Source organism: Pristiophorus japonicus, chromosome 15, assembly GCF_044704955.1.
Source record: "Pristiophorus japonicus isolate sPriJap1 chromosome 15, sPriJap1.hap1, whole genome shotgun sequence".
Classification (NCBI taxonomy): domain Eukaryota; kingdom Metazoa; phylum Chordata; class Chondrichthyes; family Pristiophoridae; genus Pristiophorus; species Pristiophorus japonicus.
In genome coordinates this window covers 32,732,991-32,750,149 of record NC_091991.1, presented here as the reverse complement: position 1 = coordinate 32,750,149, position 17,159 = coordinate 32,732,991, and the positions used below count along the sequence as shown (strand labels likewise).

The window sequence follows — 17,159 nt, the reverse complement described above, 5'->3', positions numbered from 1 at the left end:
AGCCATGGACACACACATGGATCACGCCCAGAACCCACTGGAACCTCCACTGCATCATCGAACCATCCAAACTGGTAACCACTACCCGTTGTGGCAAAAGGACTTGGGGGTTAACAGGGAGAGAGCCAAGCCAAAGCACAGCCAAGGTGCAAGGGCTATTGGCACTTAAATCGGGAGAGCTAAGTCAGAGCACATTGTGCAAAGGTAATCAGCACAAAGGACTTGGGGGAAGAGTGATGTTATATATGCAGACTATAGATATACTCTCTGTATAGTTGCATAAGATGGAGACTTGATTACCTGATGTACTTTCACTAAGTCTTACACTGTGTATATACTATGCAGGCACCACTGGAGGGTGCAACTGGTGGAGACTGGGGTTTCCTGCCCCTGTGGCAGAGGCTGTCCACCAGAGGGCACTGCGGTGGGAGACCCGAGGGTCACCTGCATAGGTGTGCAGGGCCCAGTATAAAAGGCTGCCCGCCATGCTTGTGCCTCACTCTGGAGTTTGGAATAAAAGACCAAGGTCACTACAGTTTGAGTACAACACATTGCCTCGTGGAGTCATTCATAATTGCATTACAGACATAACAGGAACAAGATCAATAAATCTTTTGGGCTCAACTGGCCGCCCTGACGTAAATTAGGCCCGGGAGGTCTTACAGCAGCGTGGGCCACCGCCAATTCTCGAGACCACTCTGACCTCTCCTCCTATCATGAAGTGGACCTCTGGCCATCCCAATGTCAGTCAGGAGCTAATACCTTGGAGAGGAAGCATTACTTCAAATCTCTCAGCCTCACTTTCCACGCCTTGGATCTCTCACCACCTCAACGAAGGGCATTGCTCAGCGCTGAGCTTACGGCTCGCATCCACCAGAAGCAACTAGGCCCATACAGCATTGCCTGGTCTCCAGTCATCTTGGACCCCCTTGCCACTGGATCAAGACCTTGCTCTGCTAAGCCCGTATGGTAGCCGGGATGCAACGGCCACCCCACGTTAAAAGAACTCACACGCAGGCATCTTCCACCCTTCAAAATAAAGTTCGGGACCTGGAATGTCAGGACTCTCATGAACAACCCCAACGTTGCCCGGGAACTCAGATGCTTCGATGTCGACATCGCCGCCCTAAGCGAGACCCGGCGGGCAGGCGAAGGCCAGCTCAAAAGAACAAGGTGGTGGTTACACCTTCTTCTGGAAAGGCAAACCAGAAGAACGCCACCTCCATGGAGTTGTCTTCGCCATCAAGAACGAGCTGGTCAGCCGCCTCAGAGAGGCCCCCTGCGGGATAAGCGAACGTTTCATGACTCTCCGGTTCACCCTATCCCGGAACCAGTGCACCACAGTTATCAGTGTGTATGCCCCAACACTCGACAGATGAGGCCAAAGAGGAATTCTACTCCAGCCTCAAACAATCCCTGTCCCGCGTCCCTATGGATGATGAATTGATCCTTCTCGGCGACTTCAATGCCAGAGTCGGTAAGGACACAGACCTCTGGGGAGGCATGATCGACAGAGGAGGTAGGGAAACCCAACTCAAGTGGTACCTTGCTCCTGACAAAATGCCTACAACACGACCTTGTCATCACTAACACCTTGTTCCACCAGAGGGACAAATACAAGGCATTGTGGCAACATCCTCGCTTCAAACACTGGCACCTGCTCGACTAAGTCATCGTCTGAGCAAGGGACCACAAGGACGCGCGCATCACTCGCGCCATGACAGGAGCCGACGACTGCTGGATGGACCACCGCCTAATCCATTCCGTCAACATTAATATAGCCCCAAAGCGGCAACAGCAGCAGAAGCAAGGCAGCAGAAAAAAACACCGGGGCACTCAAAGGCCCAGTTAAGAGAGCCCTATATAGCCAGCACCTCACTGCTAACCTGGCGACCCTTGATGACCCCGAGACGCAGTGTGCCCACAGTGCCTGGTCTGCCCTCCAGGCCACCATAACCAGCGGCTGCGAAGAGACGCTAGGTCACTCAACCAGGAAACACCAAAGACTGATTTGACGAGAACGACCAAGAGATCCAGGAGCTAATAAATCAAAAGTGCAGTGCATTTCTGATCTTAAAACAACCCAATTCTGGAGCAGCAAAGCAGCTCTACAGACAGCTGAAGGTCGAGATCCAACAAGAAACATGCTACCTAAAGAATAGATGGTGGGTGGAGAAAGCACAGGAGATTCAGCAGCTGGCCGACAGTCGTGATGTGCAAGGATTCTTCACCGCAATTAAGTCCACCTACGGCCCAAGCATCCAAGGCCCCACCCCACTGCTGGCCAAGAACGGGAAGACACTCATTAAGGACACCGAGGCAGTCAGGGCCCGCTGAAAGGAGCTCTTCAAAGATCTTCTTAAATCGAGACTCTGCCTTTGACACGTGTGTCCTTGATTCCATCCTGCAGCATGCGACCCGCCACCATCTCAGCAAAACCCCAGCCCTGCACAAGATAGAAAAGGCCATCCGTCAGCTCAAGAACTATAAGGCATTGGAAGTGGATGAAATCCCCGCTGAGGCACTAAAGTATGGTGGCGAAGCGCTGTTGGCACGAATGCATGATCTCATCTTTCTTATCTGGAAGGAGGAGAGCATGCCGGGAGATCTCAGAGATGCCTTAATTGTGACCATCTTCAAAAAAGGAGACAAGTCCGACTGCGACAACTACAGAGGAATTTCACTACTGTCGGCCACTAGGAAAGTAATCGCTCGAATCTCCCTCAACCGTCTTCTCCCTGTGGCTGAAGAGCTCCTCCCAGAGTCACAATGCGGATTCCGTCCCCCAAGGGGTACAACGGACATGATCGTCACCATGCGACAACTACAAGAGAAATGCAGGGAACATGTACATGGCCTTTTTTGATCTCACAAAAGACCTTTGACACGGTCAACCGTGAGGGACTATGGAGCATCCTCCTCCCTTTCGGCTGCCCCCAAATGTTTGTCACCATCCTCCGCCTGCTCCATGACAACATGCAAGCCGTGATCATGACCAACGTATTCACCACAGACCCAATCCACATCCAGACCGGGGTAAAGCAGGGCTGCATCATTGCGCCAACCCTCTTCCTCGCTGCAATGCTCCATCTCACTCAACAAGCTCCCCGTTGGAGTGGAACTAAACTATAGAACCAATGGGAACCTGTTCAACCTTCGTTGCCTCCAGGCTAGATCCAAGGTCATCCCATCCTCTGTCATCAAACTACAGCACGCGAATGATGCTTGCGTCTGCGCACATTCAGAGGCCGAACTGCAAGCCATTGTCAACATCTTCACTGAGGTGTACGAAAGCATAGGGCCTTACACGAAACATTTGTAAGACCAAGGTCCTCCACTAACCTGACTACACCACACAGCACTGCCCCCCAGGTCATCAAAATCCACTGCGCGGCCTTGGATGACGTGAACCACTTTCCATACCTCGGGAACCTACTATCACCAAGGGCAGATATCGACGACGAAGTCCAACACAGCCTCCAGTGTGCCAGCGCAGTCTTCAGTCACCCGAGGAAGAGAGTGTTCAAATCTGGCACCAAGCTTATGGTCTACAGGGCAGAACTGATACCCGCCCTCCTGGCACAGAGACGTGGACCATATATAGTAGACACCTCCAGCGCTGCCTCCGCAAAATTCTGCAAATCCACTGGGAGGATAGACGCACCAGTGTCAGTTTCGATCAGGCCAACATCCCCAGCATCAAAGCATTGACCGCACTCCACCAGCTCTGTTGGGCGGCCACATTGTCTGCATGCCCGACACGAGACTCCCAAAGCAAGCGCTCTACTCGGAACTCTTAGACGGCAAGCGAGCCCCAGGTGGGCAGAGGAAATGTTTCAAGGACACTCTCAAAGCCTCCTTGATAAAGTGCAACATCCCCACCGACACCTGGGAATCCCTGGCCAAAGACCGCCGTAAGTGGAGGGCGCTGAGCACCTTGAGTCTCATCGCCGAGAACATGCAGAAGCCAAACGTAGACAGCAGAAGGAGCGTGCGGCAAACCAGACATACCACCCACCCTTTCCTTCAACAATTGTCTGTCCCACCTGTGACAGAGACTGTAATTCCCGTATTGGATTATACAGTCACCCGAGAACTCACTTTTACATAAGAACATAAGAAATAGGAGCAGGACATATGGCCCCTCGATCCAGCTCCGCCATTTAATACGATCATGGCTGATCTGATTATGGACTCAGGTCCATTTCCCTGCTTGCTCCCCATAACCCCTTATTCCTTTATCGGTTAAGAAACTATCTATCTCTGTCCTAAATTTATTCAATGTTCAGGCTTCCACAGCTCTCTGAGACAACGAATTCCACAGTTCCACAACTCTCAAGAGAAGAAATTCCTCCTCATTTAAGTTTTAAATGGGCGACCCCTTATTCTAAGATTATGCCCCCTAGTTCTAGTCTCCCCCATCAGTGGAAACATCCTCTCTGCATCCAACTTGTCAGCCCCCTCATAATCTTATACGTTTTGATAAGATCACCTCTCATTCTTCTGAATTCCAATGAGTAGAGGCCCAACCTCCTCAACCTTTCCTCATAAGTCATCCCCCTCATCTCCAGAATTAACCTAGTGAACCTTCTCTTAACTGCCTCCAAAGCAAATATATCCTTTCATAAATATGGAAACCAAAACTGTACGCAGTATTCCAGGTGTGGCCTCACCAATACCCTGTATAACTGTAGCAAGACTTCCCTGCTTTTATACTCCATCCCCTTTGCAATAAAGGCCAAGATTCCATTGACCTTCCTGATCACTTGCTGTACCTGCATACTAATCTTTTGTGTTTCATGCACAAGTACCTCCAGGTCCTGCTGTACTACAGCACTTTGCAATCTTTCTCCATTTAAATAAGAACTTGCTCTTTGATTTTTTTCTGCCAAAGTGCATGACCTCACACTTTCCAACATTATATTCCATCTGCCAAATTTTTGCCCACTCACTTAGCCTATCTATGTCCTTTTGCAGATTTTTTTGTGTCCTCCTCACACATTGCTATTCCTCTCACCTTTGTATCGTCAGCAAACTTGGCTACGTTACACTCAGTCCCTTCTTCCAAGTCGTTAATATAGATTGTAAATAGTTGGGGTCCCAGCACTGATCCCTGCGGCACCGCACTAGTTATTGGTTGCCAACCAGAGAATGAACCATTTACCCGACTCTCTGTTCTCTGTTAGCCAATCCTCTATCCATGCTAATATATTATCCCCAAGCCAGTGAACTTTTATCTTGTGCAGTAACCGTTTATGTGGCACTTTGTCAAATGCCTTCTGGAAGTCCAAATACACCACATCCACTGGTTGCCCTTGATCCACTCTGTTCGTTACATCCTCAAAGAATTCCAGCAAATTTGTCAAACATGACTTCCCCTTCATAAATCCATGCTGACTCTACCTGACCGAATTATGCATTTCCAAATGTCCTGCTACTGCTTCTTTAATAATGGACTCCAACATTTTCCCAACCACAGATGTTAGGCTAACTGGTCTATAGTTTCCTGCTTTTTGTCTGCCTCCTTTTTTTAAAATAGGGGTTACATTTGCAGTTTTCCAATCTGCTGGGACCTCCCCAGAATCCAGGGAATTTTGGTAAATTACAACCAGTGCATCCACTATCCCTGCCGCTACTTCTCAAGACCCCAGGATGCAAGCCATCAGGTCCAAGGGATTTATTTGCCTCTAGTCCCATTATCTTACTGAGTACCACCTCCTTAGTGATTGTGATTGTCTATGATTGTGTTAAGTTCCTCTTCCCCTATAGCCCCTTGACTATCCACTGTTGGGATATTGTTAGTGTCCTCTACAGAAAAGACAGATACAAAATATTTGTTCAGAGTTTCTGCCAACTCCATGTTCCCCATTACTAATTCCCCAGTCTTGTCCTCTAAGGGACATTTACTTTAGCCACTCTTTTCCTTTTTATATACCTATAGAAACTCTTGCTATCTTTTTTATATTTTGTGCTAGTTTACTTTCATGATCAATCTTCCCTTTCTTAATCATTTTTTTGTGTCATTCTTTGCTGGCTTTTAAAAGCTTCCCAATCTTCTGTCCTCCCACTAGTTTTGGTTACTTGTATGCCCTTGTTTTTAAATTGGATACCGTCCTTTATCTCGAGTGACGGATGGCTATCTTTTCTCTTACACCCTTTCCTCCTCACTAGAATATATTTTTCTTGAGTTGTGAAATATCTCCTTAAATGTACACCACTGTTATTCAACTGTCCGACACTTTAATCTATTTCCCCAGTCCACTTTAGCCAACTCTGCCCTCATACCGTCATAGTCTCCTTTATTTAAGCTTAGTACGCTGGTTAGAGATCCAACATATCTCACCCTCCGTCTGAATTTGAAATTCAATCATGTTATGATCACTCATTCCAAGGGGATCCTTTACTAGGAGACTGTTTATTAATCCTGTTGTGTATCTGTAAAGCATGCACTCCCATGTTCCGCCACCAGGGAGCTCATCCCCTGAAGTCCCAAGGGATCCCAGCATCCCTTGGGAGCACTGTATATAAGCCGGCCCCAAAGGCCTGTTCCTCACTCTGGAGTGTCTTATTAAAGACTGAGGTCACTGTTATTTAACCTCCCTGTGTGCAGCCTCATCTGTGTTAGGAACACAATAACTGGCGACGAGAATACGAATCCAACGCAAAAATGCAGCAAACTGTGGGCATCCTGGAGATGTTCTCGGAGGGTGAGGACTGGGAAGACTATGTCGAATGGCTAGACCAGTACTTTGTCGCCAACGAGCTGGACGGAGAAGGAAGCACTGCAAAAAGGAGAGCGATCTTCCTCACAGTCTGCAGGGCACCGACCTACAGCCTCATGAAGAATCTTCTGGCTCCGGTGAAACCCACAGATAAGTCATATGAGGAGCTGTGTACACTGGTTCGGGAGCATCTTAACCCGAGGGAGAGCATGCTGATGGCGAGGTATCGGTTCTACTCGTGCCAGTGATCTGAAGGTCAGGAAGTGGCGAGCTATGTCGCCAAGCTAAGGCGACTTGCAGGACAATGTGAGTTTGATGGCTACCTGGAGCAAATGCTCAGAGACTTTTTTGTACTGGGCATTGGCCATGAGACCATCCTACGAAAACTTTTGACTGTAGAGACACCGACCCTCAGTAAGGCCATTGCAATAGCACAGGTGTTTATGTCCACCAGTGATAACACCAAACAAATCTCTCAACACACAAGTGCTAGCAATGTTCATAAATTAACTAGAACTGTGTTTGCGAGCAGAAATGTACACGGCAGAATCCACGAGTCTGCAACTGCCAGCAGGCCTCAGGTGACCCAGATGACTCAGAGTCCCCAACAAAGGATGAATGTAAGGCAATTCACACCTTGTTGGCGTTGTGGAGGCTTCCATTCAGCCTATTCATGCCACTTCAAAGGGTATGTTTGCAAGAGCTGTGGAACAATGTGGCACCTCCAACAAGCTTGCAAACGAGCTGCAAGCTCTGCAAAACCTGCTAACCACCACGTGGCAGAGGAAGATCGGTCCATGGTGGATCAAAACAATATCGAGCCTCAGAGGGAGGAGGCAGATGCTGAAGTACATGGGGTGCATACATTTGAGACGAAATATCCACCTATAATGCTAAACGTAAAATTGAATGGCTTACCCGTAGCCATGGAACTGGACACTGGCGCTAGCCAATCCATCATGAGTAAAAAGATGTTTGAGAGACTGTGGTACAACAAGGCACTCAGACCAGCCCTGAGCCCCAGCCACACAAAACTGAGAACATACACCAAAGAGCTTATCACTGTCCTGGGCAGCGCCATGGTCAAGGTCACCTACGAGGGCACGGTGCACGAACTGCCACTCTGGATTGTCCCGGGCGATGGCTCCACACTGCTTGGAAGGAGCTGGCTGGGCAAAATCCGCTGGAACTGGGATGACATCCAAGCGCTATCATATGTCGATGAGGCCTCATGTATCCACATTCTTAACAAATTTCCTTCCCTTTTTGAGCCAGGCATTGGAAACTTTTCCGGGGCGAAGGTGCGGATCCACTTGGTCCCAGAGACACGGCCCATTCACCACAAGGCGCAAGCGGTACCTCACATGATGAGGGAGAGAGAGTGGAAATCAAGCTGGACAGGCAGCAACGCGAGGGCATCATCTCCCCAGTGGAATTCAGCGAGTGGGCCAACCCAATTGTTCCAGTACTCAAAAGTGATGGCACGGTCAGGATTTGCGGCGATTATAAAGTAACTATTAATCGTTTCTCGCTACAGGACCAATACCCGCAACCTAAGGCAGACGACTTATTTGCGACACTGGCAGGAGGCAAGACGTTCACCAAGCTCAACCTGACTTCGGCCTACATGATGCAGGAGCTGGAGGAGTCTTCGAAGGGCCTCACCTGCATCAACACGCACAAGGGACTGTTCATCTACAACAGATGCCCGTTTGGAATTAGGTCGGCTGCAGCGATCTTCCAGAGAAACATGGAACGCCTACTCAAGTCGGTACCACGCACGGCGGTCTTTCAGGACGACATATTGGTCACGGGTCGGGACACTGCCGAGCACCTACAAAACCTAGAGGAGGTCCTTCAGCGACTGGATCGCGTCGGGCTGCAGCTGAAGAGGTCGAAATGCGTCTTCATGGCAACAGAAGTGGAGTTTTTGGGGAGAAAGATCACGGCGGATGGCATTCGGCCCACAGACGCCAAGATAGAGGCCATCAGGAAGGCGCCCAGGCCACAGAACGTCACGGAGCTGTGGTCGTTCCTGGGACTCCTCAACTATTTTGGTAACTTCCTACCGGGGTTAAGCACCCTTTTAGAGCCCCTACATGTGTTATTGCGCAAAGGTGAGAGCTGGGTATGGGGAAAAAAACAAGTAATTGCTTTTGAGAAAGCCAGAAACACTTTATGCTCCAACAAGCTGCTTGTATTGTACAACCCGTGTAAAAGACTTGTGCTAGCATGTAACGCGTCGTTGTACGGAGTCGGGTGTGTATTACAACAAGCTAACATTGCGGGGAAGTTGCAACCTGTCACCTATGCTTCCAGGAGCTTGTCTAAGGCCGAGAGGGCCTACAGTATGATTGCGAAAGAGGCATTAGCATGTGTGTTCAGGGTAAAGAAAATGCATCAGTACCTGTTTGGCCTCAAATTTGAGCTGGAAACCGATCACAAGCCCCTCACATCCCTGTTCGCTGAAAACAAGGGGATAAATACTAATGCCTCAAGCCCGCATACAAAGGTGGGCACTTGCACTATCAGTGTATAACTACACCATCCGCCACAGGCCAGGCATCGAGAACTGTGCGGATGCTCTCAGTCGGTTGCCACTGCCCACCACGGGTGGAAATGGCGCAGCCTGAAAACTTGTTGATGGTGGCGCAGCCCGCAGACTTGTTGATGGTCATGGAAGCGTTTGAAAATGATAAATCATCTGTCACGGCCCGCCAGATTAGGACTTGGACCAGCCAAGATCCTCTGCTGTCCCTAGTAAAAAACTGTGTACTGCATGGGAGCTAGGCCAGCATCCCCGTTGAAATGCAAGAGCCAATCAAGCCGTTCCAGCGGCGAAAGGATGAGCTGTCCATTCAGGCAGACTGCCTGTTGTGGGGTAACCGCGTAGTGCTACCCAAAATGGGCAGGGAGACGTTCATCTCGGATCTCCACAGTACACACCCGGGTATAGTAATGATGAAAGCGATAGCCAGATCCCACGTGTGGTGGCCCGGTATCGACTCTGACTTAGAGTCCTGTGTACGGCAATGCAGCGTATGTGCTCAGTTGAGCAATGCGCCCAGAGAGGCACCACTAAGTTTGTAGTCCTGGTCCTCCAGACCATGGTCGAGGATCCATGTCGACTATGCGGGCCTGTTTCTCGGTAAAATGTTCCTGGTGGAAGTGGATGTTTTTTCAAAATGGATTGAATGTGAAATAATGTCGGGAAGCACCGCCACTGCCACCATTGAAAGCCTGAGGGCCATGTTTACCACCCATGGCCTGCCTGACATACTGGTCAGTGACAACGGGCCATGTTTCACCAGTGCCAAATTTAAAGAATTCATGACCCGCAATGGGATCAAACATGTCACCTCGGCCCCTTTTAAACCAGCCTCCAATGGGCAGGCAGAGTGGGCAGTACAAACCATCAAACAGAGCCTTAAACGAGTCACAGAAGGCTCACTCCAAACCCGCCTGTCCAGAGTACTGCTCAACTACCGCACGAGACCCCACTCGCTCACAGAGGGTGCCCCTGGCTGAGCTACTCATGAAAAGGACACTTAAAACCAGACTCTCGCACAACCTGCATGATCAGGTAGAGAGCAGGCAGCAGCAACAAAATGTAAACGATGGTCACGCCACTGTGTCATGGGAAATTGATCTGAATGACCCTGTGTATGTGCTAAACTATGGACATGGTCCCAAGTGGATCGCGGGCACGGTGATCGCTAAAGAAGAATAGGGTGTTTGTAGTCAAACTAGACAGTGGACAAATTTGCAGAAAGCACCTGGACTAAACGAGGCTGCGGTTCACAGACTGCCCTGAACAACCCACAACAGACACCACCTTTTTCGAGCCCACAACACACACCCAAAGGATCAACGACACCACCCCGGACCAGGAAATCTAACCCATCACGCCCAACAGCCCAGCAAGGCCAGGCTCACCCAGCAGCCCTGCAGGGCCAACAACATGCCAGCCTAGCAAGGGCACAGCCAACACACCAGTACAGACATTTGTACCGAGGCGGTCCACCAGGGAAAGAAAGGCTCCTGACCGCCTCACCTTGTAAATAGTTTTCACTTTGACTTTGGGGGGGGGGGGGGGGGGGGGGGGGGGGGCAGGAGTGATAATGTGTATCTGTAAAGCATGCACTCCCATGTTCCGCCACCAGGGAGCTCATCCCCTGAAGTCCCAAGGGATCCCAGCATCCCTTGGGAGTACTGTATATAAGCCGGCCCCTAAGGCCTGTTCCTCACTCTGCAGTGTCTTATTAAAGACTGAGGTCACTGTTACTTTAACCTCCCTGTATGCAGCCTCATCTGTGTTAGGAACATAATAAATCCTGTCTCATTACGTAGGACCAGATCCCAGATAGCCTCCGCCTGGTTGGTTCCATTATATACTGCTCAAGGAACCCATCCCTTATGCACTTTATGAACTCTTCCTCAAGGCTACCTTGACCAATTTGATTTTGGAGCGGAAGCAAGTCTTCCTCGATTTCAAGGGACCGCCTATGATGATGAGTGCAATCACATCTTTCCTGCAATATGGAGACCAGAACTGCATGCAGTACTCTAGCTTTGGCCTAACTAGTGTTTTATACAGTTCAGGCATAACTTCCCTGTTCTTATATTCTATGCCCGGCTAATAAAAGCAAGTATCCCAAGTGCCTTCTTAATCACCTTATCTATCTGGCCTGCTATCTTCAGGGATTTGTGGACATGCACTCTAAGGTCCTCTATACTTCTGTGTCCTACCATTTATTGTGTATTCCCTTGTCTGGTTGGCCCTCCCCAAATACATTACCTCACACTTCTCTGGATTGAATTCCATTTGCCACTGTTCTGCTCACCTGATCAGTTCATTGAATAGTACAATGTATCAATACATGCTTCTGGTTAAAATGTGGTTGATTGCTTTAATGCCTTTTTAATGATATCAAGAAGGTGATAATGATGGCTTCTGTATCTCACAATTTTATTCCAGCACCCCTGATGACAAGCCATTACCCAGCTACCAGCCCTGCATGCCTAATACAAAATCCCTCACAGGCAACATCAAAAGTAGGCGGACAAGTCCTTTTGGACAGCTGTTTCCATTTTTGTGCCCATCAAGATGATAATTATCAATGCTTGGAACAGAATACTTCCCTATTGTTTGGTACCCACAGTTCGTACCATACATTTCCAGATCTAATGTAGCTACACATAGTAAAACTCTCTTCTCTTACCCTAACCAAGAATCTGCCTAATGGGTCATACTAAATAAAAACTGCTTTTATATTTCACTGGTGAATTCAACTATTACGATGCATTACTTGTGTGTTTCAAGGTCATTCTCAACAGTGAAATATAAGAAATTACACATCACTCAGGTCCATCAGCAATCTCCTTTATAGTTTACACAGAGAATATTGTGAATTTAAATATCTCACGTGGTTCCATACATCTGTCTTAAACCTACTTCACAATACTCAACATCAAATCTTCACAGAAAGGTATATTTACAAATGTTGTACAGCAAAAGATTGAAGTTTTAAAAGCTGCAATAATTCAGCATTCAAAAGGGACAATAAAATATACTGTACAATGGAGGACAGCATCTTTCCAAGCTTAAACAGAAATAAAAAGGTAGAAATGACAAACTCTCGCTGATGGCAAACATATGGCAGCATCAGTAAACTATCACAAAGTTATTTTAAAATAGTGGAGTATCACTGCTACCTTTTCAGCTTGTTGCACACTTCCTTCATTAACTTTAGTATTGACGTCAGTTTACTTAGAACATTGGCACCAATCCGTTATGGGGAGAAAGAAAAATTGCACATAAACCTCTTGGCCAATATATTTAATTCATAACCTCAAACTGCCCATACCAGTATTACCAACAGTATTTCATCCAAGTGTTATACAGCTCAAGATACTCTCTCCCCGCACAACTCAAGTTTGGGAGGACAAAAGCTATAATTGTACTGCTGGATGTTTTCAGCTAAAGTGCACATAGTATGAAAATTTCACTCATTCATCATTACATTTCGCTGATACCCTAGTGACAACTCCGAAATTCAATCTAACCTGCAGTATAGTGCTCATTGATCGAATATATAATAGTGTACAGTATTGGGGTAATGTTGCAAGCGTGTGCTCCCAGCATGGTGCCCCAATAGAAAGGGACAAGCTGATTCTATGACCTGTGCAGCAAGGCTCCACGCCAGAAGCCTCAACTTGCAAAACTACCCTTCGAAATTCATCACATTTATTTGAAACTTCATGAAAAAAAATATTTAAAAGAAGTCTCATTGTTGGTACTTTTAAAAGAAAACTTAAAAACCCTTTTTCTTTTCCTACTTCTAAGCAGGTTTTGAACACTTCTGTTGGTAACTACAGAATCATATAATCATAGAAAAATTACGATACAGGAGGCCATTCTACCCATCATGTCCATGCTGGTCAAAAAAGAGCTACCCAGCCTAATCCCACCTTCCAGCACTAAGTCTGTAGCCCTGTCGGTCCCGGCTCTTTAAGTGGACATCCAAGTACTTTTAAAATGTGATGAGGGTTTCTGCCTCTACCACCCTTTCAGGCAGTGAGTTCCAGACCCCCACCACCCTCTGGGTGAAATTTATTTTCCTCATCTCCCCTTTGAAGTATCTGATGGGGAGAAATTACAGAATCTGATCTGATCAGAATCTGAAAGCATCAACAAATACATCTGGATGACTCTAACCTCACACATGGGCCACCCAAGCCATTAAGATCTAACATTAAATTTCTGGACTGAGTCAGTTAATCTTAGGTGGGAAATGAGAGCACAGCAATTGGCTTCAGCGTCTCTAGGGTCGAAGAAGAAAATCACACAAACTACCAACAAAGGTTCCTTTTTCGCATCGCTATCGATTGAAGCCTGCTGGAAATGCATATTTAGAGATTCTGGGCATGCAAAATGTCAAGCTTGCAGTAATGCCTCATGTCATTGACTGCAGATTATTCAACTGCGACATGGAGCATCACAAGAATGGCCACTTGAGCAAGATAATGGAGGGTCACCACTACTCATGGAACCACATCCCACCACTGACTTCAGGAAAAGAGGGAGAGAAAATTAGAAGCGGGGGAAATAGATATAGTCATTATCCCATTATTAACATATCGCACTATTGAAACAATGATTTTCAGAACAAACAGTAACTGAGAGGAAAAAAAGGCTGTTAATCATAAAAGTATTTTTAAATATCGGATCTTAAAAAGGATACCAACAGTGAAACACTATCTCTAAATAGCATTATTGATAGTAGAATAAATTTTAAAATGAAAAGTGCAGGTGCACTCATACTAACAGTCACAATTTTGAATTTTGGTTGGAATAAGAAAAGCAGCTGTGTGTTCCCATTCACTTACACCCTTTAACCTCCCCTCCCGCTCCCCTCCCGCCCCCCCCCCCCCCCCCCCAGGTAATGGCCCGTAATTTGCAGTCAGCGGCGAGGCAAGGTCCCATTTGCCGCCTACCCTGAAGTAAGTTTCCCACAAAGATCTCGCGATTTCCGTGGCGAGAGGTTTGGCTTTTCCTATGTGCAGTTGAAATCAGCATTGTTTAGTGGGAATCCCATAGCACGAGCTGCTGTGACATCAATAAGCTGCCTAAGCAGCCAATCACATTGCAGAATTCTCACAGACAGGGAACCAGGAAAGAGAAAGCACGAATAATCAAATCAGTTTTTAACAAATTTACTGAAAGCAAAATAAAGATTGGGACATAAACCTTGGGTTAAGGTAGAATTTGAAATATCAAACAAACTTAAAAAAAATACTTTTAATTAATTTTAAAATCTATTCATTTTGAATTTAATGGAGCAATTTGACATTCCACCAATATAAATCAGTTTTTCAGGACCAGAACGGTTGTTTATCAGTAGTTATTACTCAGATTGCCGTTAAAAACCTAGTTACACCTCATTTGAACAGATCTAACCTTTTATGGGGTTCCTAATGGCAATACTTGTTCAGAAAAGGAGGTTTGGGTCAGTCAATGCTTTTACTGATGTGCATCTTTCCCAACCATTGACAATTCCAGTTTTTATCCGGTCAACCAAAATTTTGGATTTCATCTTTGAGAGCATAATTATTAGGTTCAACTCCAAAGTTAATGATTTATTTATGCTTCGAAGGGGAGGGGAAAATCTTTGCTAACAATTCGACAGAGACAACAAACATCTGAACATAAGCTACCCAGCATTGGGGTGTAGCAGTCAGGTGCTGAACTACTAGGTATAACTGTACTCTAGTTTGATAAAAAAAAACCTGTACCTGACAGGTCTGGGGTTCAAAAAGGCTTGACGTTTTCATGTTAGCAATCAGCTAACAATAGACACAACAGGCTCTGCAAAAATAATGTTAATAGCTGTCTGAGAATTAAAAAAGACTTGCAGTTATATAGCCCCTTTCATGACCACTAAACATCCCAAAGCACTTTACAGCCAATTAAGTATTTTTTGAAGTCTCTGTTGTAATGTAGGAAACACAGCAGACAATGTTGGTTCAGGGATAAATATTGACCAGGACAGCGGGGAAAACTCCCCTGCACTTCTTCGAAGTAGTGCTGTGGGATCTTTTATGTCCACCTGAGGGAGCAGACGGGGCCTCGGTTTCACGTCTCATCCGAAAGACGGCACCTCCGACAGTGCAGCGCCACCTCAGCACTGCACTGGAGTGTCAGCCTAGATTTTTGTGCTCAAGCCTCTGGAGTGGGACTTGAACCCACAAAACCTTCTGACTCAGGAGGAGAGGGCGCTACCCACTGAGCCACTGACACTAAATGAAGTTTCTGTACAAGAGCTTTGCTTTTTTTGTGGAGAATTTTAATAGCTACAACAATAACACGGCCTCTGTATCTCTCCAAGTGCGTGGCGCAGTTCATCCTCTGCACTGGCAGCATCCGAGCGAACGTCAGTGGGAGCCCCAAGATGAGGGAGCGAGCAGCTCCAGCGCCAGGCCTGCTCCAACTCCTCAAACTGCGGGGGGGGAAGGTTACCCGGAGCAAAAACAGGAACAAATTGACACACTGACAATCACAAACAAAAACTTTTTGCTTTCCCCCCCCTAAAAAATAAGCCGAAAAGCGCCCTATCCCGGACATTTACTCGCACTCTTTTTAAAAAGTCGTCTCGCTTGTTTATCTTCTCAAGTCCCCGAGCACCCTCACATTATCCAGGAGCCGGCGGTCCTCGCCCCGCAGACCAATTTGTTTTCAGTGTTTATCTCAGGGGCCCTTACCTGGCGCCTGCCGTGCAAACAAGGTCAAAAGCAGCAAAATAATGACAAATGGATACAGACACCCGGCCCCGCGCCGATTCATTGACTTCTCCCTCTCAGCTGCTTAGATAATACATCGAGAAGCACTGTGGGAAATTCCTCTGCCCTACAACTCCAAATATGACCATTGGACACAAGCCACCGTTAATACCAGTTATTTGCCAAAGATTTTGCTACTGTGCTGTGACAAAAAGCGTTTGCTGCCCATTCTATATGTGTTTTGCCGAAGAAGAGAGGCTTTAGTATAAAAAGTAGTTTGATTCATTTTAATGCAGGCAAAAGAGCAGTGAATTTAAAAAAAACCTTCTGTACCCTATCTGGTGTATATATATTGTTGCTGCATTTATTTAAAGTTTGTTTTTATTTCAGATTACTCCAGTCATACGTATGCTTCTATAAACTTCATCAAGGCGAACTCTTAAATAAAGGTAAAGGGAAAACAAATTCAGGAAACTGCCTTTTGGCAAATTTTCAATTCCTGAAAGCGTCTCGTCTAAGAGTTCAATTTTGAAGATGTTACAATAGATACAGGGACAATAGGTTTTTGTCAGAAAGTGTTAAGATTTAAAATACACTTTTAAAATATACAACAACTACTTGCATTGATGTAGTGCCTTTAACGTAGTAAAACGTTCCAAGGCACATCACAGGAGTGAAATCAGGCAAGAATTGATACCGAGCCAAAGAAGGAGGCATTAGGTAACCAAAAGCTTGATCAAATAGATAGGTTTTAAGGAGTGTCATAAAGTTGGAGAGAGAGGTGGAGAAGCACCTAGGTTTAGGAGGAAATTCTAGAGCCTAGGGCCTCGGCAGCTGATAGCGGAGTGAAAAAATTTGGGGATGCACAAGAAGCCAGAGTTGGAGGATTGCAGAGTTCTCAGAGGGTTGCAGAGCTGGAGAAGGTTACAAAAATAGGGAGGGGTGAGGCTTTAGAGGGATTTGAACATGAGGATAGGATTTTAAAAATGGAGGCGTTGGTGGACTGGGATCCAATGTTGGTCAGCGAGTACAGTGGTGATGGGTGAAGGGGACTTGGTGCGAGTTAGGACACGGGCAGCAGAGTTTTGGATGAGCTCAGGATGTTGTTGGGTGGAAGATGGGAGGCTGGTCAGAAGTGCGCTGGAATATTCAAGTCTA

The 17,159-nt window shown here is 46.8% G+C and overlaps 1 protein-coding gene across 3 annotated transcripts in view; it reads right to left on the bottom strand.

Annotated features, from left to right (window-relative positions):
- msrb3 (methionine sulfoxide reductase B3) overlaps positions 1-16,109 on the bottom strand; it is a 115,100-nt gene extending 98,991 nt beyond the window's left edge. Inside the window, exons 1-2 of one of the 3 annotated variants that reach the window (XM_070901607.1) lie at positions 15,984-16,070; positions 15,018-15,090 (exon numbers count right to left, since the gene is read on the bottom strand). In XM_070901607.1, the coding sequence (XP_070757708.1) occupies positions 15,018-15,056 (39 nt within the window). In that variant the 5' untranslated portion in view covers positions 15,057-15,090; positions 15,984-16,070. Of the gene's footprint in view, positions 1-15,017; positions 15,091-15,983 lie in introns of all 3 variants that reach the window. The other 2 variants (XM_070901609.1, XM_070901610.1) reach the window with 2 other exon arrangements.
- Between the last annotated feature and the right edge of the window lie 1,050 nt (positions 16,110-17,159).